General features: G+C 43.8%; 1 protein-coding gene across 4 annotated transcripts in view; it reads left to right on the plus strand.

Annotated features, from left to right (window-relative positions):
- Positions 1 to 2,111: 2,111 nt before the first annotated feature.
- Positions 2,112 to 12,234, plus strand: part of SLIT2 (slit guidance ligand 2) — a 347,903-nt gene continuing 337,780 nt past the window's right edge. For all 4 annotated transcript variants that reach the window (XM_032494701.1, XM_032494710.1, XM_006184694.3 and 1 more), the window contains exons 1-3: positions 2,112 to 4,228; positions 6,914 to 6,985; positions 8,135 to 8,206. In XM_032494701.1, coding sequence (XP_032350592.1) covers positions 4,050 to 4,228; positions 6,914 to 6,985; positions 8,135 to 8,206 — 323 coding nt within the window. In that variant the 5' untranslated portion in view covers positions 2,112 to 4,049. The remainder of the gene's footprint in view (positions 4,229 to 6,913; positions 6,986 to 8,134; positions 8,207 to 12,234) is intronic.

A 12,234-nucleotide genomic window follows, 5' to 3' on the forward strand; every position in this document is an offset into this window, starting at 1 on the left:
ATAAATTTTCCTTTTGCTAACTGAAAAGCTGATGACACAGACATTAAGGTGCCATGTCTCTCAGGAATTAGTTGCAGTCTTTTTTTTTTTTTCTTAATGAAATCCATTGGACATATCTTCTCAGTCAAATCTGCATCAAATTCAAAAATATGTTTCTGCAGGCATGCTGCTGTGAATGTTATTTTCAGCTCTTTTCCTGGTTTTACACAGAATGGAAAGTGAGCCAGAGAAAGAATCAAACTTGAACTCATGTCTATGACTTGCTTTATGCAATGATGTTAATAGCATTACTCATGAGTATTTGGAATGCAGGATATGTTTTTGCAATTAAAATACAGAACAATGATTCTATGAGGCAGATAAAGTTGAACATAAATACTCATATCTTGTTGCTGACAGGGTATCAAAGTTGTGGAATTAAGTTAATTAGCGTGGTAGTAAATATATTTCAACCAGTTAATTTACTGGTACACACTAAAGAAATTCTCTGAGGGTGGGGATGCAGAGGGATGGAAGAGTCCATCATTGATGGGTACTTGTTCTTTATCTCATTTTTCTTACAAGAAAATGTCACGATGGCTTCCACTTTCTCCTTCTTAAGGAAGTTACATAACAGACCTTTAAGCTAAAATCTAGACGGACAAATGAGTTAATGAATGTTAAACGTTTTTAAGTATTTAAAAGAACAGAGGACTATAAATCAATGGCGTTAAAATGAGTAATCCTAAGAGTTCCCATTCAGTTATCAAATGGGTAACCTCTCTTTGGAAATGTCCTCAAAATGGCTTTAAGTTTTCCAGGGAAGGCAAAATGACATAGGCAGAGGTAGCTATTATGCAAAGATATTTTGGAAAATGCAAGTAGGAAAAAAGTTACTGAGGATATTGGAGAGATTTCAAATTGAGTATATTCTTGTGGTAAAGAAATCAGTCAATTTTCAGGGCACCGCCTGTGTGCCAGGCATATTGTTAGATGCTGAAAATAGAAAAATGAACCTGATGGGTCCTCTTGCCTTCATGGGGGTGACAGATAATTACACAAATAATTATCACACTGTAAGACAGGCATTAGGCTGGGGGCTTGCAAAAATTCCTGTGAAAGAGATGTAAGGTGAAATAGGACCAGAAGAATGAGGTGAGACGTTTTAAATCCAAGCAAAATTGTTGACTCATTTAGATGTCATTTCAAACCAATCGTGACTTTGTTTTTTTCTGGGGGGGGGGGGGCAGGAGAGTGGTAGCAGTTGCCAGACATACATCACAATAAAAAGACAAGAAGAAACAAGGAAATTCTCTTCCAAAACAGTGGGGCAAAAATATCCAGAACGTCCCTGAAATAAAGGAAACCTTCTGGTTACAACGTGCGTTGCTAGGGATTTATTTTTTCCCTCCTTTCCTAAGAGAGTAAAATCACACAGACACATTCAAGCCCTTGGAGTTTTGTGAGCGTACTGTGTATTCAAGATGTCAACAGAGCACGGTGCTCAGTGCGTGACTACAAAGAAAGGGTTAAACGGAAGGGGGTGGCTCGGAGATGGGAGGCTGGCGAGAAGGTTCAAAAACACCACTTCCCAACTTGCAAAAACTCTGAACTTTTAAGCTCCCCAAAATACACATGTGTGTGTCTGAGCGCAGCAGATCTATTTCGGTGGATTTTTTTTTTTTTTTTAATTTTAAAACCATAATCTCTCTCTCTCTCTCTTGCTGCGCTTCAAACACTGAGCAGCCCCCTTAGGATCGCGTGGCAAAAGCTGCAGCGGAGAAACTGGCAGCGCTATTTATGAGCAGCGTTCAAAGCCGCCCTCCCGTCATCCCCCCGCAGCGAACGACCATCTTCGAGCCTGGGTCACCTCGGGGACCCTGGAGCTGGGGGCGGGGTCCCGGGAACCTCCTTCCTCCGCCAAACTTCGCCGTGGCGTGGGAGCGAGGGCGCGGGCCGGGGTGCGCGGGAACGCGCCGCCCGCCGCCGCCTCCGCCCGGCGCTGGCAGCTGGGGCCTCACCTCTCCCGGGCGAGGTGCGGGCTCCCCGCGCGCAGCCACTGGGCGGAGCCGGGCCGCACGGGGCGGGGCCGAGGGGGCCGGGGCTCCGCCGGCTATATAAAGCCGGCGCCGGCTTAACTTCTGACTTGGGGTTATTTATTTGGGGAGCGCGCGGACGGCGGAGGCTGACGGAGGAGGCGGCGGCGGCAGTGGCTGCCGCAGACGGTGGTTAAAAAAAGGCGGCGGCGGCGGCAGCGGCGGCGGCAAGGGATGGGAGCGCCGTGGCTCCCGGGCGCAGGCGGGAGCTGCCGAGCTTTCCGGGCAAGGCGGGAGTACTGAGGAGAAAGGGGAGCGTCTGAGGGGCCCGCAGCCGGCTCCCGAGGCACGGGCCGGGTTTTTGTTCGGCTGCGCTGAGCGCCAGGCAGCCCGAGCCAACAACTCCAGTTACAACAACAACCCACCTTCCCGCAGCCGAGCGAGACTAGGGCTGCTGCGTCCGTCCTATTGTTTAGACACTTGCCAGGAGCTCGGGAGTCTGCGGAGCCTCCGAGTCCCCGCTCCCTGTTGCCGCCTTCCCTCTCCCCCACTTCCCTCCCCAGAGAAGGAGGCGCGGAAAGACCGGGAGAGGGGAAGGGGCTGGAAGGAAACGGGCTGCTCCGGACTGCGGCCGCCGAGTCAGGTGCAGCGCTGGGAGACGGGCGGCGTCGCGACGTCGGCGGGAGGACTCCCACCGTGTCTGTGAGGACTGGATTCTAAGCCTGGGAAAAGTTCCTGCACTTTGAGAAGAAGGGCCCACTTGTAGGCTACTGTCGAGGGGGGAGCCCGAGGGGCTGTGCTTGCCCAGGAGCCCGGTCTTGTTTCTTCCACCTTTGCCATCAGGTGTCTGCTGCGGAGCTGCGGCGTATGCGGGAGACGAAAGGGGCTGACACACACACGCACAGGGGACTGCCGTGCAGCTGCCTCCTGGGGTCTCCTCGGGAGTAGCAGATCCCACGACCGTCTACCAGCTACCATCTCGCCACCCTCCGGAACACCCCTGCCTGACTGGGACGCGGACACCTCCACCTTGGCCTTTCCACTCTTTCCTGCCGGCCTGCCAGCCAGTTCCCTACTTAGTCTTCTCAGGAGCTCTCGTCCTTAACTTGGTCTCTAGGATTTTCTCTACCGTGGTCGTGACTAGTGGATATTTCTGCCGGCTGCGGCGGCGCGACTGCCCTTTTGTCTTTTCTGCGTGACCTCGGTGAAGGCCTTGGTGCGGAGCGTCGCCAAGGACGCCAGGCGGGAGGCAGAACTGCCCAGACATCCTTCAGCGAAGTGAAGGTTTATTTGAAAACCGCCCTCGGCTGTCAGTAGACGACGAGGACCCGTCCGGACTGCGGAGGAGCCGCAGGCCGGTGGGAGGCCGCGTGAGTGAGCCGAGCAGCGCCAGGAGCCCCGCAGCGCCGTCCCGCGTCCCCCAGGCTGCGCGCCAGCCCTGTGCGCCCCCGCGCGCCATGCCCAGTGGTTCAGCGCGCTCCACTCCCAGCCCGTGGGGCTCCTGCGCCTTCTAGTTTCGAAGAGCCCACTTTAATCGAGTCCACCATTTCTACTGAGCCCTTCTCTTCTGTCTCCTGCAGTCCCCACTGGAATTGGATTTGCAGAGGGAGTCGTGGAATCTGAGCATCCTTGACCCACGCGCAACCAGTCCCTGCATCTTCACCGCCGTTGGGAGTCCCAGGTCTTTTACCACCAAGTTGATATTTGCGAGACAGACGAGGCGTGATCTCCCGGCCTTCTCTGGGGTCTCCCTATAGCCTTGGCCAGGCCAGTTGATCTTCAGGACCTAAAGTTGCCCAAGGAGCGTCTGCCCTGCTAGAGGAGAGTGAGGGTTACTAAGAGGCGTGTACCCATGTCAGCTCTACTGCCTTGAATATTACTGTTACTTCCATATTATTTTGTGCACATTTTCCGGACACTCTGGGTTGCTAGCCTCGCTCCAGGCACTGGGCCTCAGGCTCAGCACGGTTCGAGCGGAGTAGCAAGCTAAAGAGAAACCCTCGGCGCCTACGAGCGAGGAGGCGGCAGGGGAAGATGTGCGGCGTCGGCTGGCAGACGCTGTCCCTGTCGCTGGGGTTAGTGCTGGCGATCCTGAACAAGGTGGCGCCGCAAGCGTGCCCGGCGCAGTGCTCCTGCTCTGGGAGCACAGTGGACTGTCACGGACTGGCGCTGCGCAGTGTGCCCAGGAACATCCCCCGCAACACCGAGAGACTGTGAGTATGAGCTCTTCCTCCCCCTTCCTCCTCACCATCGGGGTTGCGTGGCCCCTGCTTGAAGACTGGAGGGACCAAGAGGCACAGGGACCTGTGCCTGGGGCAGCCCTCACCAGCTTTCCTGAACGCGCATCCTGGGCTTGAACTCTGGTAGGGCGCTGCCCAGGGAGGGGCCGCTGCCCAAGGAGGGGCGGGCCCGCTTGCAGCTGCGCTTGATCCCTTCCTCCCGCTCTAGTCCCGCCACTCGCAGCCCTTTGCGGGCGAGATATCTGAGGCTGGGGAGGAAGAGAGATGGGGAACAAGTAGTCGCGGATGCCCGGGGCAAAGGAGACGCGACTTTGTTCCTCGGACTCTGTAAACGGAGTCAGTCACCTTGCGGTTGGGAACTCTCGCGGGTCTGTTCAGGGCCGAGTACCCGCTCTTGTCACCGCCGGGTGGCGCGAGGAGAGGGGATGGCGGGGAGGGGGGCTCAAAAGAGAGAAACCTCCTTTCCCCGGCTTTGTGTCGCCCTCCTGGGGAATCAGGGAAAGGAGAAGGGGTCGTGGGGCAGCTGGGTCCGCCCGGGGGCGCTTCTACTGGCCGCGGAAAGAAAGGTATCTCAGGACAGCGGCAGCTCCCCCGGTGGCCGCGCATGGCCCCCCGCGACCCTTCCCCGGCCTCCCACTTCCACGGGAGGGAGGCGGCGGCGGCGGCGAGCCCCCAGGGATCTGTCCGAGGGGGAGACTCCGGAGGAGAACCGCATCCTATCGACTAGGCGAAGTTAGGGCTGGCCCTCCCACAGGAACCAGCCAAGTCGGGTCCGACCGCTTTGGCGACCCCGCGGCCCTCGGCTGCCCTCTCCAGCCCTTCCTGCTGAGCCCCGGTGCCCCCTTTGCACCTTTCTGGCAGTTTCTGCATCCCTTCACGCGGCAGCAGCTCCCCTTCCTTCCTCTCTTCGCGCTCTGCTGCCCGCAGACATCCCCGCCTCCCTGTCTCTTCGAGTCTCTAATGAAGAAGTAAATCGCAGCCCCAGTGTTGACGGCCCACGCGCTCCTTGCGGGGCGCTTCCCGAGTTCAGGGAAGCGGAGCGTGGAGGCCGTTCCCTTTGTGAACGCCGAGGCCGCCGCCCCGCGCCGCGCCGTCGCGCGTGGGCCCGGCGGGGCGAGCGCTCCCGGGCTGCGCTCCCGGCCTCTGCGCCCGGGGGGGTGAGTGTGGCAGGCCTCCGAGGGCACCCGCTCGGCCCCGCACGTCTCCACCCGCGGAGCCCGCAGCGCGTCGAGTCGCTCTTCTTATCCAACCCCTTTCCCTCGCCCTCAGTGTAAAGGCCAGAGTTGAGCCATTTCTCCCTTTGCAAATGGCTCCCCCACCCTGAAGCTCCCTGGGCCTCCCCCTACCCCTTCTCGTCCCTCCTTCCAGGCCCGGCGCGCTGGGCAAGTTGGGGGCCTACAGAGGGTGTCTGGTCAAAATGCGATCTACCAAGTTTGCCTGGGATGGGCTATGGGGCGGGGGATTCTTGTTCTGTCAAGAAGCAGGAAGAGGACCCTGACTATGGTAGGGACAGTTCGGTAGTTCTTCGCTCAGCCCGGAAAGTAAGTTGGGGAAAAAGCAATGCAGACTTCTGTTTTATCACTTGTCATTTCATGCTGTTCAGAACAGTTTAAAGTTTAAGCAGTGACACGTCTTATTCAACAAAAAAGGAAATGCATTAAGGGAAAAAATAGCAATCGAGTTTTAGGGACTTGGAAAAAAAATAGCCCAATGAGAGACCTATAAAGAATTTTCAGAAAATAGTTTACATCAGGTCAGGCTTATAAAATTTTATCGTTGACAACATAAACATATTAAATACAGATTTCAAAAGTGATGTTTTAAAGTCAAGGTAAGGTTTACTTCCGTGAAGAAGGACATTGAAACCACAGCCAAACTTGGTTTTACTTGAAATGATTGGAACCAGGGCAAGTTTAGATCTTGACCTAAGATGCCAGAAAAGGGGGTTGTACTCTTGAAGGAAACTTGGTGCTGAAATCTGAACAAAAACCGTCAGGGCCTGAATACTGCTTCCATTTCTGCCCAGGCTAGTAGTTTTTACTTTACTGTCACAGCGGGGGTCCCTGAGCTGCAAATGAAGAGTTTAGTTTTCATACAAACATAGAATTGTTGGAAGGTAAATGCCTCTAAATGCGAGTCTTTGAAGTGCAGTTCTTTTGATGACACTCTGACTTTACTCATTGCCTTAGGAAGTTTAGCTACTGTGGGCACCTAAGTTTACGCTTCTGAATTTTTAAAATTTTTTCCTAAATAGTATTAGAAAATTGTTCATTTTAACTTCCTGAAGGCAACTTTCTGGGAATGTGCCTAACAATAATAGTAAATAGTAGAATACCTGTGAAATTAATATACACATCCTTATAAAAACAAAAATTGAAAGCTCTCCCACACACACGAAGAGTTTTCGTGATAACATAATCACTTCATTTTCTTGTCATATGCCAACGAGCATGGACTCTGTAAACTTGTTAAGAATCATTTTAAGAATTTTCTTTCAAAGATTACTTCCTTCTCTCTCTTTTACTTTGTGAACTACTTTAGTAATTGGAACTGATCTTTCATCTCAAAGTTCTTATGTAGCTTGTATTTTTCTTTGTTTAGCCAAATGTTGCTAGAAATTACATGGGCCTTTCATTTTCTTAATTTGTTTTTTCTCAGGGATTTAAATGGAAATAACATCACACGGATTACCAAGACAGACTTTGCTGGTCTTAGGCACCTAAGAGTTCTGTAAGTATGTTCTTCTGTGTTTTGGAGCATTCTCTTTGTTTTTTAAGGTTGCATATTTTGAATCTTTGCTGATCTCAGTTGTAAAAACCTTCCCAGTAACAGAAACATAATTTTTTAGAAGGTCTTGGTGGCCTTTCTTTTTTTTGCTTAACAGTGTACTACAAATTTTATTAAAAATGTAGGCTTTTATTTTAAGGTTGGATGCAGGCCATATAAACAATATTATGGAAATGACCTCAGATGTTTGCTATACTATATCCTAAGTGCCTTATGCATATAAAAGTGTAGAATAATTGCTTTCACAATATGAATGAGTAATGTGAGACTTTCTATATACTTTTAGGCCTTGGAATTAACTAGGAAGAATTTAAGTGGGTCTGCATTTTATAATTACTAACCTAAAAATGTTCAGACTTTTCTAGCAAACAACACTTAGATATAATTTCTAACATTAAAATCTGGCAGTCCAGGTTTTCGCAGGGTTTTTGGTGGGAACTGTTTCTCTGTAAAAATATTTTGGTCAGATTTTAAATTGTTTCTTGTGTTTTTTTATCTTTGCAGCTTTTATAAAATTGTTGCAGTATGATTACTTCTTTAATTAGCATGTGAATGAACCGTCATTTGAGATTCAATGTAATGTAAAGTTGTTTTCACCCACAGATTTGTAAATATTTACATTGCAGTGAACATATACTTTTGATCATTGTGTGTTCACTGTTCAATTTTAAAAGACACCTTTTAGCCTTTATGAATTCTTCCAATTTCTAACATCCATCCATCTGTGAATTGAAGTATGTCTATAATGAATTCTTGTATATTGATTCTTTCAGTTAAGAACTGACTTGAAAAACAGCCATCAAAGTTGCAGTGTCATGGGCTGCTCCCTCAGGATGTACTATGGTTTAAGGTTCAGAATTTTGACTAAATTTTGTGCAAAACTGAATTAGTATTTTCTATGAAAGTTTTATGATGTGGATGCTACCTTCCCTCCCTGATTTTTCTCAAGCATATCATCATTAGATTTGATACCAAATCTCAAAGCAGAGCAATATTTAACTTCATAGAGGGAAAAGTTTTCAGCTGCTGAATTGAAACTTTTTTAGATGCTGAGTGTTAACATTAAGACTTCTCTTATACTTTGCCTTTCAGTCAGCTTATGGAGAATAAGATTAGCACTATTGAAAGAGGAGCATTCCAGGATCTTAAAGAACTGGAGAGACTGTAAGTATTTTCAATTCTAAACTTATGACGACATAACTATATTTTTAAAAATACTTGAATTGCAAGGACCATGTCTTCAATTCTATGTCTTAGTCTTTGTAAGTTTACAGAAACAAGAGGTTGAATAAATGATTTTCAGACTCATTTACAATTAGAAGTTGTAGAATTTTTGCGTAAATAGTACTAACTTGTAATAAAGTAAAAAATACAGACTTAACTTTCCTGAGTCATTTACTCCCTTGATAGCCATTGTTTTGAACTTAGAGATGTACATATTTGTCGTATTCTTTATCTAGTTTGTTGTATTTGCTTATGTAGGAAGACAGGTGGGAATTTTATTTGCCTTTATGGTGTGTTATAGAAAAGAAAATTTTGCTAGTAGTTATTTTAGTTTTCATGCTGTTGCTGTGTGTGGGTCGTTAGTGACATTTGAAGAAATATTTAAAGTTCTTAGTGATAAAGATTTACTTTCTGATATTTAACACATATGGTGAGCATTGTTAATAACTGCTATTCACAGTTTTATTTCATTATTTTATAGTAGCTTTCTAAATATTTTTTGCTGGAAAAAGAATTTAAAGGTTAGTAGAAATGGAAGTAAGAATTATGCTATCAAAGCACGTCATTTAACATTGATTCTTTTTTCCCAAGAAAATAAAATGTGGACTTCAGAATTTAAAATATATTTTTATTTTTCAGACACAAAATCATATATTACTTAACGACCATTATTATTTTATGTCTATGGAATATACTTACAAAAGATAAAACCTCTGTCTGAAATAATTAGGGTAAAATACACACTTTGTAATTTGAAATATTAATTCCATATCTTGTATGTCTTGATAATTCAAGTTTAGTAGCTTTGTATTTTTAATGACAAATAACAGCTCTATTAAAAGTAGCAACAATTATTTTAATAAGTTTCAATGCCTGCTTTAAGAAGCACTGTAGGTAAAAATAAAAATTTTATTTAAAATAGTGAAATACGAAGTTCATTTTAGGCATAGCTCATATTCAGATTTATTGGACCCAAGGGCAAAAGTTAATTTTGTGTAATTGTAAGTACAAAAATGGCTTGTCAACTTCTAAGATATTTGTAAATATAAACTACATTTTTATAACCTCAAGTAAAATTAAACACACAGATACTTAATTTTGCTATAAAATTTTGTTCATGATAAATATTACAATGTAGAAAATATAATTGTGACATTCAAAATAAATTTAAAACCACTACTTAGAGCTAGTTTGGGGGAAGGACTAAAAATAAGGTAAACATTTGGTTAAGTTTGTAAGTTTATAACCTGTCCCTTAGTATATAAAAATACTCTGAAAGTATTCTTTGATCTTTTTCATAAATAGCTAATTTCTAGTGAGTACTTGACAAAGGTATTTTTAACTTATCCATTAAAAACCTGAGTAAAAAAAAATTAAATATCTGATAAGGTGAATAGATAATTTTAAATTATCATTTAAACATTAACAGTTTTTTTCATGAACAACTTTTAGTTATTCATAGATATGTGTTTAGTATTCATGTATATATGTGTTTCCATGTGAGCTATATGTATATTTTTTTTCTTAAACAACTTTGACATCGTTGAAGGAGAATCTCAGTGGCTTTTCCTGAAGTCTCTATTTTGTTTATATTGTAGTTTTAAATATTTTCAGAAACACTGAAACAGAACAGGCTTCTTCATTATTTTTCGAACCACTTTGGAGTATCATTTGAACTTCATCTTGAATAAACTAACTTTTCCTAAAAATTATTAACCAGATGCCTTATGATCTGAAATTTGATTAGAGTTGTAAGTGAGTCCTGTTTTTTGACTTTTACTTCACCCGGGAATGTCACTTCATCTCAGAACAATTTTCTATTCTACTAAGATGCAGTCAGATGTTTCAGAGTGGGAGGAGGATGTGTAATTTTGAATGAAAACTAATATATATGCAGGACTTCTTTAAATCACCCCAGCTGTTGGCTGAGAGCAAATATTTCATATTTGTGAGGAAAAGCTGAGAAAATTCCTTTTGTTTACAACTGCCAAGTCCATCTGATGGAAGCACATTGTTATTTGACAGCCAATTCATCTCCTTGGGACTCTGGAATTCAAAACCATTTCTTAGGAACATTGTGGATACACTTTTCAAATATTTATTTTTTTTAAATACATTAAATGGCAAGCAGTTTTGCTAAAGAATGAATTCAAGTTATTGTGGAACAAACTATTTTAAATTGTGTTCAGTATATTAATTAAAAAATTAAAATCAAGAAAAGTCACCCAGAGAATTCTATAATCCCAATTACTGTGGCCTTACAGTAATATTACTATGGTATATATTCTTCTTATAGTAAGTTATGTCATTAACATCACACAAATTGCTTTTTTTTTTTTTCCCTTTCAAAAAGCTGCAAGGGACAGTGTAAGAAACAGGATGTAATCAATGAGCTAACTTTTAAATAATTATATCTCATGTGAGCTTATATGTTTTTTAGCAATTTAGACGTGAATTTTAAATTCAAACTCCAAAAATCATGAAAAGTTATATAAATGCAGGTTTACGTTGTAAATGCCATTTATACTATATTATAGCAACTTAATTTTCATTCTTTGTGTGAAGAACAAAAAAATAAAAACCTTCACTTTACTCGTGTGCAATTTATGGTTCTAAGTTATTTTTTCATTTTAGAATGATAACATAAAAACAATTCCAAATGATATTTTAGGAATATTTCAATAAACGTAAGTTTTTTTCTTTCTGTTTTATGTTGCTAGAGTTTTTAACTTGATCTAGAGAAAGAAGACACCTGGAAACAGAGGGATAAGATCTGGGCTTTTTCGAAACCCAACTTTTAATCTCTCAAGTAACAGGGTCACGTTATTAGGTTGAATTTAGTTTTAGCATAGGATAATAAAATGATGATTGGTAAATCAAAGCGTTACAGCTACAAAAAAAAACCCACAATTTTTCCACCTCAAAGAATTGATGAAATAGAAGGTTATCAGTCAAGAAGTAGATGGAGATTAAAATCCTCCCTCCGAATTTCCCTTTCTTCCTTCCTTTCCTGTCTCACTGCCTCCCTTTGCACTTACTCCCTTCTTTGTATTGTATAGAAAACATCAGATGATACGATGATCAGAATGTGGCTATGAATCGTTGTAAAAGGAGCAAGTTTTGATCACGCCTACACACTATGAGCACACGGTGCTTCCTGTGTTGACAGCTTCCTGCTGTACTCCCGCACCTAACGTGTGCGCTGGCAGAATCCCCTGGATGCTCGGTTGCCAGTAGTACCTCCTTATCTGGCATGAGAGTGAAGCCTTGAGAATGTGCCTTGTGTAGATTGTGGCAACAGGTCTCATGTTGTTTAATCAAATGTTCACATGCAATCTGATGTCATTAAGCGATATTCATTGGAAATTAAGGAAAAAACAGATGACAAATAAGCTACAGTAAGAAATTGGAATATTTACAAATTATACCTCTTTATACTTCACAGAAGATACCTGTGCATACCTGCAATTAGATCTCCATGCAGAATTATTAATTCAAGGTACTTCTTGGTTACTGCATAATGTGTTAAAGGTAAAAACAAAATCACATTGGGGTCCAGGACTTTTGTGTGCTGGTATAAAGTTCTGTTGTTCACTTACGTCTTACCAGATTTTGCTGCAGTCATTAAAGTTCTATCTTTTGGCCTTTTAAAGAGACCCAGGCCAGTTCAGCTTTTGCAAGTTCTTTGATAACACAAATGGCAAGAGTATGAGAATGTTTTTGAGATTTTTTTAAGGTTGTTCAAAAAAATGTTAGGGCATTTTGTGCTGAATGCAATGAAATGCTCCTAATGCAAAGTAAAATGTGAATATGTCTAGGTTACATTACTGAGAACCAGTAGCACACCACTGGAAACCTTGGATGTTAGATTTTTCATTAACTTCACAGTCATCTTATACCCTTACAATAAGGAAATTACAGAAGTGATGAAAGCAAGGACTTGGACGGCTCCTTTGTTCCGACCAATA

The sequence above is a fragment of the Camelus ferus genome, chromosome 2 (assembly GCF_009834535.1).
Source record: "Camelus ferus isolate YT-003-E chromosome 2, BCGSAC_Cfer_1.0, whole genome shotgun sequence".
NCBI lineage: Eukaryota > Metazoa > Chordata > Mammalia > Artiodactyla > Camelidae > Camelus > Camelus ferus.